The 21,457-nt window shown below is 36.1% G+C and overlaps 1 protein-coding gene across 7 annotated transcripts in view; it reads left to right on the top strand.

Annotated features, from left to right (window-relative positions):
- Positions 1–21,084, top strand: part of ANXA7 (annexin A7) — a 32,020-nt gene extending 10,936 nt beyond the window's left edge. For 3 of the 7 annotated variants that reach the window (XM_081267871.1, XM_081267873.1, XM_081267872.1), the window contains exons 2-14: positions 1,159–1,213; positions 3,013–3,217; positions 4,194–4,304; positions 4,819–4,883; positions 5,281–5,346; positions 9,833–9,935; positions 10,148–10,242; positions 13,563–13,676; positions 13,884–14,054; positions 16,132–16,302; positions 16,380–16,455; positions 17,675–17,787; positions 20,657–21,084. In XM_081267871.1, the coding sequence (XP_081123997.1) occupies positions 1,160–1,213; positions 3,013–3,217; positions 4,194–4,304; positions 4,819–4,883; positions 5,281–5,346; positions 9,833–9,935; positions 10,148–10,242; positions 13,563–13,676; positions 13,884–14,054; positions 16,132–16,302; positions 16,380–16,455; positions 17,675–17,787; positions 20,657–20,779 (1,467 nt within the window). In that variant the 5' untranslated portion in view covers position 1,159 and the 3' untranslated portion in view covers positions 20,780–21,084. Of the gene's footprint in view, positions 1–1,158; positions 1,214–3,012; positions 3,218–4,193; positions 4,305–4,818; positions 4,884–5,280; positions 5,347–9,832; positions 9,936–10,147; positions 10,243–13,562; positions 13,677–13,883; positions 14,055–16,131; positions 16,303–16,379; positions 16,456–17,188; positions 17,650–17,674; positions 17,788–20,656 lie in introns of those variants that run through there. The other 4 variants (XM_081267875.1, XM_081267874.1, XM_081267876.1 and 1 more) reach the window with 4 other exon arrangements.
- Positions 21,085–21,457: the final 373 nt, after the last annotated feature.

Below are 21,457 nucleotides of genomic sequence, written 5' to 3'. Positions count from 1 at the left end.
AATTTTCTGTAATAAGTTAAATAAGTACAAAACAAAATAAAATCTTTAAGAGACAAGTGGAAATTTTAACTCTGACACATTGATATTAAGGGATTATTCATTTTTTTCATGTGTAATGACACTTTTAAACAGCTCTGTTAATTATTTTAACAAGTCCTCATGTTTTTGGAGCTTTGTTGGAGTATGTATAAGTTAAAATGATGTATAATTTATGAGATTTGCTTCAAAATAATACAGTGGAATGACTGGGAGTGAGAGAGTTGTAAAGAAATAGAATTTAGCCTTGCATTGATAATTATTGCAGCTGAGTAATGGGTTTATCTTTACTTTTGAATAAGTTTGAAATTTTTCATAATTAAAAGTTTAAAAAAGCAAGGATTTAATCAGGTATGTTAACTTTTTTTTTTTTTTTTTTTTTTTACTTTTTTTTGAGCCAGGGGCTCACTGCTCCTCTACCCTACCTGGCACTATAAGCCCTCACTGCTGCACCAGTTCTATGTTAACTCTCAACATTTATGCCATCATTTTCCATAATAGGGTTATATTTCCATATAAGGGAATTTCTGTGATACCTGGAAAGCATATTTTATTTTATTTTATTACTTATTTTTGTTTTTGTACCAGGAATTGAACCCAGGAGCACTGAACACTGAGCCATATCCCTAGCCCTTTTTGTGTTTTGTTTGAGACAGGGTCTCACTAAGTTGCTGAACTTATGATCCTCCTGCCTCAGTCTCCCTAGCCATTAGGATTATAGGCGTGGCCAGTATGCTCGCATGTATTCATTTTTAGTACCTTCACTTTGTGTCAGAAAACTACTGCAAGTTTTTCATTTATAAAAGCAATACAAAAGTATAATTTTAAAATGAATGTAAGTAAAAATTAATCGGCCTAAAGTATTTCCCAAATAATAGTTGTAGAATTCAGAGATGAGATAAACTGTATGGTGTAAGAATGAAGTTGGAACCTTTACTATACTGATCTGTGCAAATAGCCAAATGAAGAAGCATCTATTATAAATGTTGTATATATCCCTAATATCCACATTTTGACACCTACCATAAATCTTCTGTGTGGTTGCATGTGTGCCTGAGTATCTTGAAAGGCTTTAAAACTTACCAGAAATTACAGAGGACATTTTTTTTCTTATCATTACAGAATGTCATACCCTGGCTATCCCCCCACAGGCTACCCACCTTTCCCTGGATATCCTGTAAGTATTGACACTTCAAAAACTAAAATAACTCATATCCTTGAAACAGGTATTATATATAGGAATAACTGATTGCAGATCTTGCAGATGTGCTAGAGCAGGGTCATAAACTTAAACCTCCAGAGGTACCAAGTATAATTGGTGATTAAAAGCAGATGCTGTAGGGAAACTATCAAGAACAGTTTTCATTTATGGGAAGCTGGTGGCTACTCAGCTCTAGCCCCATAAGGCTAAGCATGGAGGTAGATCCAGTGTTGCAAGATATTTCAACACCTCAAGTAAAGCCAGAAACTTACATTTAGTGTGCAATGACCTAAATTTTAAAAATTTTGAAGTTTTAAAAATGTTAACTGATACATGAGCTTATAAAACGGGTATGTAAGCCAAGTCCATCCCATGAATGCCTGGCTTTTAACCATTTTGTTAGATTTAAAATAATGAAGAAGATCTTGACTCAGATAATTTGCAGTGGATCAGAGGGCCCTGGACTTGTTGATAGCTGTACCACTCTGAGGATGAAATTCATAGCTGAGGCATTCATAAGAATTACACATTTCAATTTAATATTCATAAGTGTATTAGGACTGTTATATAACCCTGGGGACTGTAAAGTGGGGCCTATACAGGTGAATGTTAATACATGGATCTTTATGTGAAGTAAATATATGGCTCTCCTGAATTTGTCAGAGGAAAAATGAGAATTAGTAATATGTTCCCAGGTTTGTACTAAACTGTAACTCTGACAACCATTTCTGTCAGTTAGGCTAATTGCTAAAATAAACAACCCTAAAATCTCCGTAGTTTATCACACATATCTTGCTTGCTTCAGTTTCTTGGAAGTGACAGTATGGCAGGGGTGGCTGGGAGGAGGCCTTCTTTCATGTACTGCTTCAGATTCCCAGGTTCCTTCCTTGTATTGATTCTACCATCCTTTCACACCTCAGGTCTTCCACTGGATCCTATTTGGGTGGGAGATGAAGGAAGAAAGAAAACATGGAAGATTGGGTAGAGGTTTTTAGTGGCCAGGCTAGAAGTGGCATGAATAACTTTTGTCTGCTTTCATTCACCAGTGTTCAGTCATGTGGTGCTCCCTAACTGCAAGGAGTTCAGAAAGTGTAGTTCGGCTTTGTGGCTGGGGAGAAAGAGTTTGTTTTTGTTTTTAAACATCGTCAGTGTTGCCCAGGATGGCCTTGAACTCTTGGGCTCAAATGATCCTCCTGCCTCATCCTCCCAAGTAGCTGGGAGTACAGGGGTGTGCCACCACAACTAGTTAGAAGGAGTTTATTGAACACATTAAAGAAAGTCTACCACTCGTAGATGTCTGTCTGAACTAAAATCCAAAATGTTACGCCTTGTGTATGATTGAATCACCCCTTTTTTCTTTAATCTTATGCAACAGGTCCAGTTGTATTGCAAGAAAACAATGAATTCCTCTCTTTATGGTAGAGAGGAATATCTTTATCATATTTGCAAATGCTAGGAAAGTGAAGGAAATCATGAGCTTTATTAGTTGTTTTTGAAGCCTTGGGGTTGGCAAGAACCTAGTTCTGACATTCAAATAGAGAAATGGACCCCTCTTACATGACCCAAGTAGAATTAAATTTAACTAAATTTTGACAAGTGTCTGAGAAATTTGTTTAGTACTTATAAACTAGTGTAAGATGCTAGGACTTCTAATGAGATTTTTTAAAAGTAAAATAATAAGCTAAGAGACCTTGATGATAATTTTTGGTCCTCTTTTAAAATATGGGTCATATTTCTCTGATCATATTCATTTGAAAAATTTTCTGGTTTTCTAGCCTGCAGGTCAGGAGTCATCTTTCCCGCCTCCAGGTCAATATCCTTATCCTAGTGGCTTTCCTCCAATGGGAGGAGGTGCCTACCCACCAGCACCAAGTGGTGGCTACCCAGGAGCTGGAGGTTTCCCTGCATCTGGAGGTTATCCAGCCCCTGGAGGCTATCCTGGTGCCCCACAGCCAGGGGGAGCTCCATCCTATCCTGGAGGTGAGTTGTGGATTGTGGGATTACTGATTTGGGATTGCTGAAGTACTTTTTCCTTTTCTCTCTTTAATTCCTGCTTGTTTTATAAGAGGTCAGAGTTGTTCTTAGTTAATCATGGACGGTAAGAGGAAATACCTAGCTGGCAAGGTGGAAGTATAAAAGTTCTCAGAGGACCTGAAAGCTGGGAGCAGTCTAAAAAATTCTGTGGAGAGAATTGGAATAAATTTAATGGTAATAATGGGCCAATATGTAACACTCTGGTTGATTATTTATGATTCTAAGAACTAAGGCACTTCAGTTAGTATGACTTTAACCTTCAACTTTATCTGAAGGTTTTTTAAAGAAGGAGAAAAAAACCCAAAAAACCTTAGCAGTTTGTATGGTCAGTTAATAAAGAAGATGAGTGTAGTAAAAATTTTAATTTTATATATTTTTGGTACCAGGGATTGTACCCAAGGGTGCTTAACCACCGAGCCACATCCCTAGCCCTTTGTTATTATTTTGAGACCACCTCACTAAATTGCTGAAGCTGGCTGTGAACCTGTGATCCTCTTGTCTCAGTGTCCCAAGCTGCTGGGATTACAGGTGTGGGCCTCTGCCAGTTTGTAGTAAAAAATTTTAAGGAGTTGGTGAGAAGCTGAATAATACACAAGGGGACTGCTTTTGCAGCATTACTACTATAGCATTTCCCAGCAGATTACTCTGCTAGGCATGGTGGCGCTCACCTGTAATCCCAGCGGCTCAGGAGGCTGAGGCAGGAAGATCCAGAGTTCAAAGCCAGCATCAGCAAAAGTAAGGTGCTAAGCAACTCGGTAAGGCTCTGTCTCTAAATAAAATACAAAATAGGGCTGAGGATGTGGCTCAGTGGTTGAGTGCACCTGAGTTCAATCCCCGCTGCCAAAAAAAAAAAAAAAAAAGATTACTCTGAAGTTTTCTCTGCATGAGAATTTTCACTGTAGCTTATTGAACTATTTTTTAGTTCCTCCAGGCCAAGGATATGGAGCCCCACCCAGTTCAGCGAGCTTTTCTGGTTATCCACAGCCACCTTCACAGACTTATGGTGGTGGTCCAGCCCAGGTCCCACTACCTGGTAGGTATCAGCTGGTAGTATAGAGAGAAACAGTAACATAATACTGTGAATTTTTTAGTCGCCATTGAGAGAACTTGGTTTATGTTTGTGATAGTCTTCAGTGAATATGTATATGGTTTCATGAAGCAATTTAATGGAAATGCTTAATCAGTAAAATGGGGATGTGGAATCACTTTTTGTATTTAAAAGTATCTCCAAAGCCAAAAAGAAAACACTTTAGGAACATCTGTCCAGTGTGTGCCACAAATGAAAACACCCCTGATAACCATTCCAGGTGGAGTCAGAATTAAATGTGGGTCAAATATAAAAATAAATAATTTGTTACTGTTGTGTAGAACAGGGAATATTAAAAAATCCATGTTGGGTTTAAAATCAGTGTCCTAGTGTGACATCCTGTTGATAGCATGAATGTTCTCATGTTTCTATATTCATAGTGATCAGTGTTATTTTGAAATATTGTCATATGACCTGTTTTTTTTTTTGGGGGGGGTTATTGTTGTTTTTTAATATTTAGGTGGCTTTCCTGGAGGACAGATACCTTCTCAGTATCCTGGAGGACAAGCTCCTTACCCTAGTCAGGTATTTTTGCTTCTAACTTTTAAAATTTAGTTTGGGAAACTGGAAAATGCCAAAGAAGGATACCTCTCCTTTGCTAATATTAGAGGTTTCCATGAAGCAGAGGAAATGGCCTATTACAGTTACTTGACTTTAATCTTTGCTTCTGATAGATCCCTTAGTATCCTGATAACTTCAGTAAGATACATACAGATCCTTCTTACAGATAATGAAGCTCATAACTTTAAAGATTCACTTGGGTTCTCAGCATTGGTTTTAGTTCTTTTTCCTCTTTCCTGCCCTTACCAGCAATTATAACTATGAACTTGGGTCACTGGGTGATTGGAATTTCTGACAATGATTTATGAAGGGTTGTTTTGCTTTTCACTTTTCCATTTATAACTTTCCACTCTTCTTTCAGATCAATACAGAATCCTTTCCTTCCTATCCTGTTTTTTCTCCTGTTTCTTTGGATGATAGCGGTGAAGTGAGTAAGGCTTTCTAATGTTCATTAATCACTAGATCCTCTCTATATTCCTCTATTTGTTTCTGGTTTCTCATGCATTTTTCTTTCATCACTTCCTTGAAAGCTCAATTGTGTGGGGGTTTATCTTTTTGTCCAATAGTACTTGGCAGGGCTTTGAACATGGTAGTTGGTTAAGCATGTTGCATCAATTTCTTGGTAGCCCCAGACGGTCTCCCATACATATGTATATGAAATCTTCATCCCATCTCTATAGATCTGCTGGTTTATTATATTTCTTTTTCAGTGGTGCTGGGGACTGAACCTAGGATCTGAGCATGTGAGGCAGGCACTTTGCTACTGAGCTACATGTTCAATCTGATAACTCCTTATTTTTTGTGTGCTGAGTGTTTTTTTTTTTTATTATTTGATGCTTTATTATTTTTTGTGTGCTGAGTGTTTTTTTTAATTGTTCTTTTTAGATATAGAGCAGTAGAGTATATGACAGTAGAGTATATTTTGATATGCATGCATGGAGTATATCTTATTCTAATTAGGATAATACTATTTTATTCTTAAATCACTTTATTAATTATTTCATATCCTGTGGAAGTTACTAGGATTAGAAGCAGTATACTTTTACCTTGATTTTATTATTGATTTTCTCTATTATATATTAACAAAGGTTTAGCATTTTCAAGCTTATTTTAGGCTGGAGTATAGTATTAGAAGAGAAATACCTTAGTGAATTATTTTGGCTCACTTTTCTGATTTGAGGAATTTGAGATCCAAAGAGGTACCTCTTCTAGGGCCATACAGTTGGGGAAAGACAAAGGTGAAGACCTGATTGTAGTTCTTCTGACTTTCAGACCAGAGTCTTTCTGTTACTCTGTGCTGCTTTGCCAGTATAGCAAATGATAGTCCTCCAAAGCACATAGTAAATGGCTTTCAGTCCTTTTTTATGATTGAAGTTGATTATTCATCATATTATAAATCTGTGGTTAATGTGAGAATTTTGATTTTAGCTTATGCAGATATATAGCTTTAAAGACATCATTTTATAATTAAATGAGATTTTTTAAAATATAGAACAGTAAAATTAAAATATATACACGTATACAACTTATTTTGTGTAACAATTTCCACCTTAAACTAGAACTGAAATTAATAGGGAGACCCAGCAGCTTGGGAGGCTGAGGCAGGAGGATTGCAAATTCAAAGCCAGCCTCAGCAATTAGTAAGCCCCTAAGCAACTTATCGAGACCCTATCTCTAAATAAAATAAAAAATAGGGCTGGGGATGTGGCTCAGTGGATAAGCAGCCCTGGGTTCAATCCTCGGTATTAAAAAAAAAAAAAATGGGGAGTTAACGGAGCAGTAGATTTTGGAAGAGCTTTTATTTATTTATTTTTTAATACTACTGGAGATTGAGCCCGGAGGTGCTATACCACTATGCTATATCCTCAGCCCTTTTTTGTTTATTTAAAAAAAAATTTAAGACAGGGTCTAGCAAAATATCCCAGAATTACCTCAAACTTTTACTCCTCCTCCTCAGCCACTGGAATAGTTGAGATTACAGGCATGCACCATTGTGCCCACCTAGCTGGAAGAGCTTTTAGATGGAAATAGCTTAGTAGCTCAGTGGTTAAGTAGTTAAGTTCAATCCCTGGTACCAAAAAAAAAAAAAAAAAAGCCCTTACCCACCTTTAGTACCAACTGATTTCAACCTTCCCACTGAAAAACTAACCAGAATTAGAGTTGGACCAGAGAGATCAGCTAGCCCAATTACCCATACAAGAGAGTAATTTTTCTTTATATCTTTCTTTTTTTGGCGGGCGGGGGGTGGATAACCAGGTACTGAACTCAGGGGCATTTGACCACTGAGTCACAACCCCAGCCCTATTTAAAAATATATACATTTATTTTTAGTTATAGGTGGACACCATATCTTTATTTTATTTTTATGTGGTGCTGAGGATCGAACCCAGTGCCTCACGCATGCTAGGTGAGCACTGAGCCACAACCCCAGCCCTATTTTGTATTTAATTTGGAGACAAGATCTCACTGAGTTGCTTAGGGCCTTGATTTTTGTTGAGGCTGGCTTTGAACTCGTTATTCTCCTGCCTTAGCACCCAACAAAGGGAGGGACTTCTATTAGCAGACACATAGTGCTAAGAAATCTCTCCTAGAGCTTTGACTGTTAGGAACATAGACTGATTTCTTTGAATTTAATATAATTCCTAGAGGATGATAATATTCTTGAAGATTCATTTCTAACTTAAGACTTTCAACATAGAATATGTCAACATTTTTCTCTACAGATGAAAAATAAAAGATTTTTTTCTTTTAGACAAAAGAGGAAAACAGTGGGAATCATCAAACAGTGTATGACAACAGTTCATTTTTCTTACTGTTCAGACCAGGTTATTAAAAGCAAGGTCTTCTGCCCTTCTAAGAATTTAGACAACAGTAGCTATCTCAATGGCCAGTATCTTAGTTTCTTGATACAGTAAGCCTTAAATAAGAAGAGTATTTTGAAATTTTTTATACTTGAATATTTGCTACAAGTAGAATAATTAATAGTTTTTCCTTAAAACCATCATAGGAATATTTCTTGTTAGTATTCTGCTTACATTTTTGGCTAGTAAGTGGGAGGAATTATTGACCATAAAATATTATCTTGGGACTGTATCTCTCTGGTAGAGTGCATGCCTAACATGCCCAGGCTCTGGGTTCAATCTCCAGTGCTGCCAAAATAAAAGTTTTTTTTGAAAGAAGGTCATGTTCCCTTCTTCCCATTTACTTTGACCATAGTGTATTATTGTATAATAGGTATAATTTTAAATTCAGTTTTAGTTGCCTAAAAAGCAGTTGGATCATTTTTGAAATAATATTGATTGCATGTTTAAATGATAATACCTTTGACATGTTTGGTTAAATAAAACATGTTGTTATAATTAAAATTTTTGAAAAATTCATGGGTTATTATCTTGCTTCATTCCATCCCTTATTAAGTCTGACTTGGAATATTTTAAGAAAACTATTGAATTGTTTCCTAGCATAGTATTTAAAGTGAAATACTATTGCCCAACCTCAGACCTTATTTAAATTTTACTAATTGCCCCAATAATGTCCTTTCTCTGATTCAGGATCAAATCCAGAATGAAACACTGAATTTATTGTCACATCCCTCAAGGCCTCTTTAATATCAGTCTCTTGTTCATGACCTTTACGCTTTTGAAGAACACTCATTTATTTTTAAAACATTTCTTAATTTTGGGTTTGTTTGATATTTCCTCATAATTAAATTCAGTTTATGCCTTTTTGTCAGGAATACCACAGAAATGTTGTTTTCCTAGCATATCATATCCAGAGGCACTTAGTGACTTCTTCCATTACTAGCAAAAAGAATTTTTTTTTTAATATTTATTTATTTTTTTAGTTCTCAGCGGTCACAACATCTTTGTTGGTATGTGGTGCTGAGGATCGAACCCGGGCCGCACGCATGCCAGGCGAGCGCGCTACCACTTGAGCCACATCCCCAGCCCTGCAAAAAGAATTTTTGATCACTTATTTAAAACATTACTTGCTCAGTTTCTCTCATGTAATAATCCAAACTATGCAGTTATCTTTGTTCTGATCATACTTTTGTCTCCTAATTTTAGCATCCATTGATACAGTTATAACTGAAACAGTTATTACTGTGGTATTTGTCAAATGGCGATTTTTAAATTTCCACAGAGATTTGTACTTTAATAATGTAGTCCAGGGTAGAGCGCTTGCCAAGCATGTGTGAGGCACTGGGTTCAGTTCTCAGCACCACATAACAAAAATAAATAAATAAATAAATAATAAAAGTTAAATTCTTAAAAAATATTATATGTATATATAAATTTCATATATATAAAATTATATATGTATGTATATGGTCTGTGTTCTGTTTTCTCGTTTGTTTCCTCATAAGATAGAAATATTGTACCTTTCAGAATCTTAATCATTATTTTTTTTCATTTTGTGGTTTTATTATAAAACATTTTATTTTTAATAATCAGGGCCTTTGGAAGAAATGAAGAGATATTACCAAAATTATATTGCTAGTTTGAAAACTTGTTGGGCTCTCATATCTATTTGACTAAAGCCATATTCTGCCTTTACATCAAACATTTTCACTCCTCTCACACTGTTTAGGGATCAGTCCTTTTTTTCTTCCTGTTCTAGCAAAAAGGAAGCCAATGCATAAGAAGACCATAACTTTAATTTCACAAGTTTGACCCTTTTGTGTCCTTGAAGACTGATGTCTGGCTAATCTGTTAATACAAGAAAAATTGGTTCCAAAGTGGGATAGGTCTTTCCTATCTGTTCTAGAATGAGCCCTGGTAATAATATGCTCATATTCTTGATATTAAATCCAAATATTGACCTTCTTGCCTAAAGATTGATATCAGGAGAATCTTTAATTTGCCTTATTATCAGCAGAGAATCCTGACTTGGATTTTATGTTTTGTTCTTAGCCTGCAGCAATGACTCAGGGTACTCAAGGGACCATTCAACCAGCTGCCAACTTCGATGCTATGAGAGATGCAGAAATTCTCCGTAAAGCAATGAAAGGATTTGGTAAGGAAAACAGATTTTGTCTTTTATAAGAAGTTAAAATAATTAACTCTGAAGTAAAATAAACCTATGTCATAAACCAAGTTCATGTGTCAGGCTGTGCCCATACTTCATTTTTTTCTGGTACATACTTCCTTGTAAGTATTCTATGGAATGATCTCCAGTAGCACCCAACATAGATTTCATCCTTACTTCAATGTGTATGGTTCTTACAGGGACAGATGAGCAGGCAATTGTGGATGTTGTGGCCAGTCGTTCCAATGATCAGAGGCAAAAAATTAAAGCAGCTTTTAAGACCATGTATGGCAAGGTATGGATTTTTGTTTCTGTGTTTTTGCTTTTCTTTAGTGAGCACAAGCAGGGGCAGGTAGACTCTGCATTCATGTCAGATTGGATGCCATGTTTTTATTAGTATCTTTAGTACAATGGAGAGACAGCTAGAGTTTATAGACTCAGGAGTGGTGAATTCACTATATATTTCTTTTAAAAGCCTTTTTCATTCTAGAGAAATCCTGATCTCATAGTCATTCCTTATACTAATGTCTCATATGTGATAGTTGTTCAGTAGAAACCAAATTATAACCATAATCATGACCTCCTTATAGTGGAACTCAAGGCTTATTACATAGCCCCTGATTAATTCTTGGTCCTTAGCATCATCTTCTACTCCTTCCTCTCCCTTCAAACAAGTTCTGTATTAACATTAAATGGAGCTGGCTGTGGTGGCACAGTGACTCAGGAGGCTGAGGCAGAAGGATCGAGAGTTCAAAGACAGCTTTAGCAACTTAGTGAGGCTTCAAGGAACTCGGTTAAACCTTCCTCTAAATAAAATACAAAAAAGGGCTGGGGATGTGGATCAATGGTTAAGTGCCCCTGGGTTCAATCCCCAGTACCCCGGTACAAAAAAAAAATACATGTAACTACTTGCCATTCTTTGCATACTCTGTGGTCTCTCATAGCATGTTTTGTACATGCTATGTTCCTGGCCTTTTACACCTTTTTGTCTGCATGACCAACAACTTCTTAAAGACTGTGTTTGAATATCAATTACTATAACATTTCTGTCATTGCTCTGGGCAGAATTTAACTATTCCTTCCACTCTGGTCCCATAGCACTTTGTATACTGTCACTAATCTCATGGGACACCTCTTATAACTGTGAGCTTCCCTAGGATAAACCATGTGTGTTTATCTTTATGCCTATAGCACCAAGCATACAGTAACAAGTAACTTCCTAATATTTGCTGAATGGATGATCATTGATTAAATCCAGCAAGACTATGGCTAACAAGTTCCATCCTTCTTCAGATTTAATGAGAAACACTGGGCAGCATTATTTAGCTATTTATATAGGAATCCCCAAAATTTCCTAATATCTTCTGCATCTAGTTTACTTTTCTCAAAATGGAGTAGCGATTCCTCAGTCTGGCCTTGCCTATTCTATTCTGCCTTTTCCTCTGCCCAACCCAGATTCACTACTACTGCGGCTACTTTTTTTTTTTAATTTTTAGGAAGGTGTGCTCTGGGGATCAAACCAGGACATCAAGCACATAGGCAAGCACTCTACCACTAAACCACATATGCTTCTTTATTCTTTTTTTTTTTTTTTAATCTTTTAGTTGTAGTTGGACACAATACTTTTATTTTAATAGGATGCTGGGGATCGAACTCAGGGCCTCTCATGTGCTAGGCGAGCATTCTACCCTTGAGCCACAACCCCAGCCCCCTCCCTGCTTCTTTATTCCTAAGATTAAGTATGCAAACACAAGCCCTAGACTTCCGTAAAGTGCAATATCAGATTCATTTCTCTCATATTTTCCATGTTATGAATTTCTTCAGTTCATATCTAGTCTGTTATGCTATCTTGAATTTTCTCAGATACTGCTTTAGAATTAAAACTGAACCTATTTTTCTTACCCCAGCTACCTTATCACTTGACTTCTTATTAGTAAAATGAGTTTTCTTGCATACTGTGGAGTCATCTTTGAGTCCATATTCTTTTTTTAAGAAAAAACATTTATTTTTTAATTGTAGGTGGGCACAATACCTTTAGTTTGTTTTTATGTGGTGCTGAGGATTAAACCCAGTGCCTCATGCATGCTAGGCGAGTGCTCTTCCTCTGAGCCACAACTCCAGCTCCTGATTCCATATTCTTTTTTTTTTTTAAAAAGGAAGTTTTTTTTTTTTTTTTTTTTTTTTTTTTTTTAAAGAGAGAGTGAGAGAGAGAGAATTTTTAATATTTATTTTTTAGTTCTCGGCGGACACAACATCTTTGTTGGTATGTGGTGCTGAGGATCGAACCCGGGCCGCATGCATGCAAGGCGAGCACACTACCGCTTGAGCCACATCCCCAGCCCCCTGATTCCATATTCTTTATCAATTAGTGAATATTTATTCAGGGCCTACTATATGCAAGTAGTGTCTTGTCCTAACAATTTTATTTACTAAGTTTTATTCTATAAAATGACTTTTTAAAAGTGTCTTTTGTATATTTTGTTCATTTCCATTGCTGCTGCCTAAGTTCAAGCCTGCTTGCCTGCCTTTCTTTCTTCCTGTCTCTTTTTCTTTCTCTCTCCCCCACTCTTTCTTTTGTGGTGCTGGGGGTCATACTCATGTTAAACAAGTGTTCTACCATTGAGCTACACTCCCAGCCCAAGTCCAGGTCTTTATTACTTCTTAACTACATATTTCAATAGCCAAAATGTTCTTATTTATAGCCTTTTTATTACCATGGACCATCCTGCATATTGTTACTATTTATATCAAACTATCTTGCATAAAAGTTTCCAGTGGCTCCTCCCAGAAAGTAATCCAAGATTTAGTTATCTGCTATGAAAACCTTCTTATCTAACAAAATCAGTTGTCTTTATTATTCCACTGAGCAAGCTTTACTCATTCTTTCCTCTTACCTGGTGATTCTCAAAAATAGCTAAATACCATCAAAAGTTTTAGAACTTAAAAACACACAGAATTTCTAAGTCTTAGTTTTAGACACCAATTTTTAAAGAAGCTGTATAGATGATTTTAGTACTGGGAACTACTTCTTTATTCCTTGTTTGTTCCATCTTTCTGCCTGAAATACCTTTTTTTATTTGCCTGCTAATTTTTTTAGGTATTCTTCAAAAGCTGGACTAAAAGCTTTCTCTGAGCTCTCTATCCCTTTAAAACTTCCATGTTTCAACTTTTTCGGTTTGTTTTTATACTCCTTGTCTGGTGCTGGAATACAGGTTGGCATGTATTTCTCTTTTTAGATATTTATCTTTCCAAATGAGAGTAAGATGATGATGATTTCTGTTTCCTCATAGAACCAGTTTCTTGTACTAAATAAATATCCATTTATATTATTAATCTAAGTTATTATTTATTCCACATATTTCTCATATTTGTAACTGGTAAAGTAGAACTGCAATAAGAATATATCAAGTGTTCATAGATAGAATGAATATGTATCTGCTCGAATGTAACACACTTCCAATATATGTGTTATTTCTTTAGTATATCACTTTCAGATTTGAAATTTAGGTTTTTCTAAAGCAATTCTATTTCATTTTTTCATATTTTTCTTAAAAGATTTAAGTGATAAAAAATTTGGAGAATATGTATGCTTAGGTTGCATTTGTAATTAAACAGGATTTAATCAAAGATCTCAAGTCAGAGTTGAGTGGAAATATGGAAGAACTGATTCTTGCCCTGTTCATGCCTCCTACATATTATGATGCCTGGAGTTTACGGAATGCAATGCAGGTACTTTGTCATTTACTACATTTTATTCCATTTCACATGTAAAACCCCACAAATTACAGTGGTTCTGAATTTTCATATCTGAAATAGTTTTTCAGTTCTAGAAGACAAGTATTTGTTGGAGTAGTAAAATTTAATTACTTTCAGTAATTGAAAATAAAGATTTTGCTTTTCTTTTATATAATTTACCCTTTTCTTCATTTCACATAGGGAGCGGGAACTCAGGAACGAGCATTGATAGAGATTTTGTGCACAAGAACAAATCAAGAAATCCGAGACATTGTCAGATGTTATCAATCAGAATTTGGACGAGACCTTGAAAAGGACATTAGGTCAGATACATCAGGACATTTTGAACGTTTACTTGTATCCATGTGCCAGGTGAGTGTAGCGTGAATGTTTCTGTATAGTAGAGGGAACATACTTTATTGCCAATTAAAATGAACATTCTTATTCATTTTAATATTTAGCCACCTTGGAATATTGCCAGCTTTAAGAGGAATAGCACAGATTTGGTATTCAGGTTTTTTTGTAGTTAATACTGGGATTTATTTCTGCAAATTTGGATTTCCTAAGAAATTAGAAATTGGGGCTGGGGATGTGGCTCAAGCAGAAACGCGCTCACCTGGCATGCGCGGGGCGCTGGGTTCAATCCTCAGCACCACATAAAATAAAAGATGTTGTGTCCACCGAAAACTGAAAAAAAAAAAGTTAATCCATCTCTCTCTCTCTCTCTCTCTCTCTCTCTCTCTCTCTCTCTCTCCAAGGTTTAGTGGAAACAGAACCCAGCTTTAGGCTAGAATGGGGTTAAAACTGTATATTTAAGTTTAGCAGTGTCCTGCCAGTTATATTGGACCAAATGAAGATATGTAGGACAGCCATGGACCTGATGAACTATGTAAAGAGAGCCAGAAATGCAGAAAAATATTTAAGGGTTCATATTAATACTATGATTAGTATCATTCTTATTCTGATTGCCCAAATATGCTGGAGAAGTAACAGATAATACCCAAACTGGTATTTGGACAGAAAGGATGACGGTGTATTTGAAAGAGATGATAAAAAACACTAGCACACAGATTCAGTGTAAGGAGTTATGACTGTCCTACTAGTGCATATGTCTTGAGGAATCTAAAAGTAGAAGAGGGACTCTTGAAAGCCAACAAGGTAATTGGAAAAAGTGCAGAAGTTAAGGGATATGGAAACAAAAAAATGAAGCAGATAGGTTGTTATAACAGTAACAGAGCAGGGAAGTAGGTTAGCATTTAGAAAGAACAAGGAGGAAAACAGGAATAGTTGATGCTAAAGAATTGTTTTAAGATTTTACATGAATTGCTGAGTTTCTCTTTATGCAGGAAGGATTTAAGACCCCGCCATACTTTTCTGCGGTGTGAATAGAAGATTAGCTTCCTAGAAAAGGGGACTGCATTTTGAGTGTGAGTCCAAAGGCAGTGTTAAGGGAAGTTTTTCCTTGAGCATCTTTTTGTGTGCTATGTTCAGATACCCATTTAGAATATCCCTCTGCATATTCTTTGTGTTAAGTGCTTCTTAGAAAACACTCTTCACCTTGAGAGAGCATCTTTTCATTTTGTTCCTCAGGCACCAACTTGAAAGGGCAACCTTGTATTAAGATTATACTTGGGGGGGCTGGGGTTGTAGCTCAGTAGTAGAGTGCTTGCCTAGCATGTATGAGGCACTGGGTTTGATTCTCAGCACCACAGGTAAATAAATAAAATATAAAGGTCCTTTGACAACTGAAAAAAATTTTAAAAACTAAAAACACCTTAGATGAAGGAAAAGAAGTCCATAAAATCTCCATATTATATCTTCCCTCCTTAGACTTTAAATTCCTTGAGGGCAAGAACCTTTAGTTTTATGTATGGATATAAGGGGAATTCCATACAGTGCATATTGATGTTTAAATCTTAGCTTAGGAGAGTTTTAATTGTGTCATTTGGTAGTTTCTCCCTCCTAGTAAAGAGATTTTTGTTTAAATCTTTTCTGTTTTAATTTGACTCTCAAAGCCCTAAATTTCTTCCTTTTTTTTTTCCCCCTTCTGTATCAGGGATTGAACCCAGAGGCACTTTACTACTGAACTACATTTTTTTATTTTGAGACAAAATAAGTTGCTGAGGCTGGCCTTGAACTTGTGACCCTTCTGTGTCAGCCTTCCAGGTTGCAGGTTCCAGGTTGCTGGCATGTGCCACTGCCTGTCTTGAAACTCTTTATTTTAAAATAACCTTATTAAACTCTGATCATTTGCTATAAAATCCAGACAGTGCAATATAGTACTAGCTGCACTGCTACAGTCTCTTTGGAAATGAAAGATACATATGATGACTTAATGTATTAATCTTTATTAAGTTGTCTCTTTAAATCCAAATGTTACAAGATTGCAAAACAATGTTTTTAATAGCACTTTTCTTCATTTCAATTCATGCCTTCTGTTTTTTTGCAGGGAAATCGTGATGAGAATCAGAGTGTAAACCACCAAATGGCTCAAGAAGATGCTCAGCGTCTCTATCAGGCTGGTGAGGGGAGACTAGGGACAGATGAATCTTGCTTTAACATGATCCTTGCCACACGAAGCTTTCCTCAGCTGAAAGCTACCATGGAGGCTTATTCCAGGGTATGAGCTTTTCTTCTGAAAATTTGGTGTCTGTTTTAGGATGTGAAAATATTTAACCCTATAATTTTTGTTGACAGATGTCTAATCGAGATTTGTTAAGCAGTGTGGGCCGCGAGTTTTCTGGATATGTTGAAAGTGGTTTGAAGACCATCTGTAAGATATTTTTGTGCTTTTCTTGGTTTTGTTTTCCAATCAATAGGGGTTTGAATAGTTGTTCCCATTAAGTGATAATAATTAATAAAATCTTCCTGGCATCACTTAGGCAGAAACTGAGTTAATTATATGTTTTTCTTTGTAATTTCCTGTGAATGGTTGCTGGTGTGGTCAAAATAGGATTGTTTTGAGATTATTCAACTTTATCTATAATATCTTTTCCTGAGAACTGTGCAGGAAGATTCAGTAGATTATAACACTTCTTTAAGGTGAACAGGAAAGCATTAAGGAACTACTGGTACCACGACAAAACATTTTTGAACCCTCAATTATGGTTTTTAAGTACTTAGCCCAAAGAGACCCTTTTCCCTTTTGAAATTAAACAACCCATTTCTGGTGATCTAAATGCCCAGATGTCTATTTGAAATTGAAATTTTGTTCCCAGGGATACTAGGACTAAGGAGAGTAACACAATTGTATTAGCAATGGAGTATCTTACAAATATTACTATCCTAATTATAGCAAAAGTGATAAATGTACACTTAGTACCCTACTATTTGTAGGAGGAAACTCAACTGAGTGAATTTTCTAGAGAAATGCCAGATTTCTGAGCGTCATTTTGAACTCTGCTCAAATCTTATATCTTACTTTCAGCCAAATGATATTCTTGACTGAAAATTCGGTGTCTGTTTTAGGATGTGAAAATATTTAACCCTATAATTTTTGTTGACAGATGTCTAATTGAGATTTGTTAAGCAGTGTGAGCCAAGAGTTTTCTGGATATGTTGAAAGTGGTTTGAAGACCATCTTGCAGATGGTCTATTTCACATGAGTCCTAGGCTTATTTTTTTCTTACAGGTGGTCTTCAAACCACTTAAAGAAGTTTGTCATTATTCCTCTTAAGATATTACTGGGGCACACTTCTTACAGATTTTTCCATTGTAAGGGAGCAAATATAATGAATCAATCAATACATTTATGGAGAAAAAAATGTTTTATGGGACAGAGGAAATCTTCTAGATTTGAAGGTAGCTTGTATGGTACAGCAAGAAAGAAAGATGGCTGAGAAAAACTAAGGGAGGTTGACATCTCCAACTCCTCTGAGATTTCTAAGATGATTATGTAGAAAATAAAGGCAAGCTAGAAGTGACAAAAGAAGCTGGAGTGGTAAACTGGTTTCCAAGTCATGATTTTAGTCTGAAGTATCTCTGACTTGCAGTGCAGTGTGCCCTGAACCGTCCTGCCTTCTTTGCTGAGCGGCTGTACTATTCTATGAAAGGTGCAGGCACAGATGACTCCACTCTGGTCAGGATTGTGGTCTCTCGAAGTGAGGTAAGGCAAAGCAGCACTTTCTTTTTTTGTCTGGGATTTTGAGTGTTAGCTTCTTAAAAATGTCTTAGTTGGTTGTGAACCCCTCAAGAATATTGTAAGAAAGAGCTTTCTTTGTCACTGTATTTATTTGTCATAGTATTCACTTTCTTCATTTTGTGAGAGAGGCCTATAGTAGTGAACAAAACCCTCTACCTCAATAAAAACACCACCAAGAAATGTTCCTAATTGAGAAGATCTGTGGAGACTACTTATTTTATGGCAAGTTGAATGATATTTATTTTTAATTTAATTTTTGTAAGAAACAGGAGTCAAGCTATGTTGCCTAGGCTGGTCCCCAAACTCCTGGGCTCAAACACTCTTTCTGCCTGAGTCTCCTGAGCAACTGGAATTATAGGCACGTGCCACCATGCCTTGCTTGTTTGCTTGCTTTGGTTTGTTTGTTTATTTATTTATTCATTTTTTCACTTTATTTTGCCTGGCTGGAGTCAAACCTAGGGCCTTATATATGCCAAGCAAGTGCTCTACCACTAATTAATCTACAGTCTTGGGCTTATTTTTTTAATTTTGCTCATGTAAAAAATTACATGAAAAACTAATATATGTTAATCCTATTAGATATGAAAGTTGAATGAAAGTTGATTGAAATTTAATGTCCCTTATTCATTATAAGGGATCACCATTTTTCTTTACCTAAATGTGGACTCAAACATTTTTATTTATATATATATATGCATCTATAAGAGTGAGTGAGTGAGCGTGTGTGTGTGTGTGTGTGTGTGTGTGTGTGTGTGTTTAGTGTTGAGGATTGAACCCAGGGCCTTATGTTAGGCAAACACTCTGCGACTAAGCTGTAGCCTGAGCCCTGAAATTTTTTAGTTTTAGGGAAATATACACTACTAAATAATACTAGAGAAGCTAGATCATTTTTACCAAACCAACCAGTATATGATGTTTTAAAAAACATTTTGTGTGTTTATTCTTAGTTCTCTAACCATGATCTTTTAAAAAATTGTAATGAGGAGCTGAGCTTGTAGCTCAGTGGTACAGCACTTGCCTAGCATGTATGAGGCACTGGGTTCAGTTCTCAGCACCACATATAAATAAATAAATAAATAAACAAACAAACAAATAAATATCCATTGACAACTTAAAAATATTTTTAAAAATTGTAATGAAATATTCATAACACAAAATTTACCATTTTTAAACATTTTTAAGTATACAATTCACTGGCGTTAAATATATTTATGTTATTATGTTACCATTACCACTGTCCACCTTAGAACTTTTTTCTTCTTTTTTTTTTTTTTTTAAGAATGAATTTCAATATTTATTTTTCAGTTTTTGGCGGACACAACATCTTTGTTTGTATGTGGTGCTAAGGATCGAACCCGGGCCGCACGCATACCAGGCGAGCGTGCTACCGCTTGAGCCACATCCCCAGCCCAACTTTTTTCTTCTTGCCAAACAAAATTTCATGTTTCAGTATTGTAGGGACCTCTCACAGCACGAGGAAAGTTAATACTGTGCTTTATTCTACCTTTCTCCTTAAACAGTAACTCCCCAACCTCTTTTCTTTCAACCCTCAGAAAACACCATGCAACTTTTGTGGTTTTTTTTTTAAATTTTTAATTTATTTTATTTATTTATGTGGTGCTGAGGATTGAACCCAGGGCCCTATGCATGCTAGGCAAGCATGCTACCACTGAGCCACAACCCCAGCCCAACACCATGCAACTTTCTATTCCTATGTTTCACTGTGCTAGCCACCCCGTATGAGTGGAATCATAAAAGTATTTGATCTTTTGTGACTGGCTTTTTTCACTTAGCTTAGTGTCTTCATGATTCAGAAATTTCTCCCTTTTAAAGGCTAAATAATATTCTATCATATCTTTTTTAAAATTTTTTTCAGATGTTGATGGACCTTGATTTTATTCATTTATTTATATGGGGTGCTGAGAATTGAACTCAGTGCCTCACACATGCTAGGCAAGCACTCTACCACTGAGCCACAACTCCAGCCCCAATATTCTATCTCATCTATTTACTACTTTTTCCTATCTGTCTTTGCAAATGTGGCTTGTTTGTACCTTTTGACAATTGCGAATAATGCTGCTGCAAAGATGGGTATACAATCTGTTCAGGTTCCTACTTTTCACTTTTTTCTTATTTACCAAGAAGTACAATTACTGAATGATGTAATTCTATGGCTCTTTTGACTGGGGGGGAATCACCATACTGTTTTCCATTGCAGTTGCATCATTTTACATTGTCACCAGTGATGAATAATGGTTCCCATTTGTTAACATCCTCTCCAACACTTATTACATTCTTTGTTTGTGATAGGAATCATTCTATTATCAAATGGGTTATTCTATCATAGCCATTCTGTTTTTTAAATGACTAATATATTTGGAAAAATAGATAACATGAGTATCACACTTACCCAGTATTTTACAGAACAGTTAATCAGACTTCCATTGGGTACTGCTAACCCTGGTATGAATGTCAGCTAAAAAATGTCAGTCACTAGGTGTTTCCTCCTTCCCCACATTTTGATTATTAAGAACTTATGATTAGCCAGGTGTGGTGGCACACGCCTGTAATCCCAGCAGCTCAGGAGGCTGAGACAGGAGGATTGTGAATTCAGAGACAGCCTCAGCAACATCGAGGTGCTAAGCAACTCAGTGAGACCCTGTCTTTAAATAAAATACAAAAAATGGCTGGGGACATGACTCAGTTGTTGAGTGCCCCTAAATTCAATCCCCAATGCCACACACACAAAAAAATTTACGATCATTAAGAATTACAATAAATACTAGGGGTTTTTGACTAATTTTTTTTTCCTAACCTATCATTTCTTATGCAGATCGACCTTGTACAAATAAAAGAGATGTTCACTCAGATGTATCAGAAGACCCTGGGCACAATGATTGCGAGTGACACAAGTGGAGATTACCGAAAGCTGCTTCTGGCCATTGTGGGTCAGTAGAAGGGATTTTTTTTTTTTTAAAGGAATGAAGCTATTCATAGCTCATCCTTTAGAACAATGACTGACCCGCATGCAGCAGTATCAACTACCGCTTAACCAAAACAGCTTTTTACCAAGGACTGTCAGGGTAATGTGCTCAGTTTGCACATGTTGTTGTTGCCTTAAATCTAATGTTATCTTTTCACTCTGTGTATAAAGTAAAGCCATATCACAATGATGTAATAATTTAGCAATGTTTGTAAAGCTTCATTCTCACTGCTTTTATTCTAATTAGGATTTCAAATTGAATAAAAATCCCAGCAATATTTACATGTGTAATCATGAGTACATGTTTTAAAAGATTTCTCATTGGACCGGGGACATATCTCAGTGTTATAGCAGTTGCTGGGTGTGTGAGGGCGTGAGTTCAATCCCCAGTTCTGCAACAACAAAAACTCATCACCTCAATCTAGTTTAAAAAAAAAATGAGAAAATACTATTTTATAAAAGTAATGCTGGTTTGGCTTGACTTCAGAACATGATTGTGATAAAGGAATATAAATAATGATGTGTCCACACAACTCACAGCTAGTAATAACTGGTTATTTCCCTCCTTCCCTCTGCCTTGTGCATGCTCAGCAAGTGCTCTACATCCCTGTCCCTTTAAAAATAAATTTATTTTTAAATGGTTTTGCCAAG

Source organism: Spermophilus citellus (assembly GCF_964194105.1).
Source record: "Spermophilus citellus genome assembly, chromosome: 15".
Lineage (NCBI taxonomy): Eukaryota > Metazoa > Chordata > Mammalia > Rodentia > Sciuridae > Spermophilus > Spermophilus citellus.
Note: the sequence above shows the minus strand (reverse complement) of the source record. Positions and strands in the feature narration are given on the sequence as shown.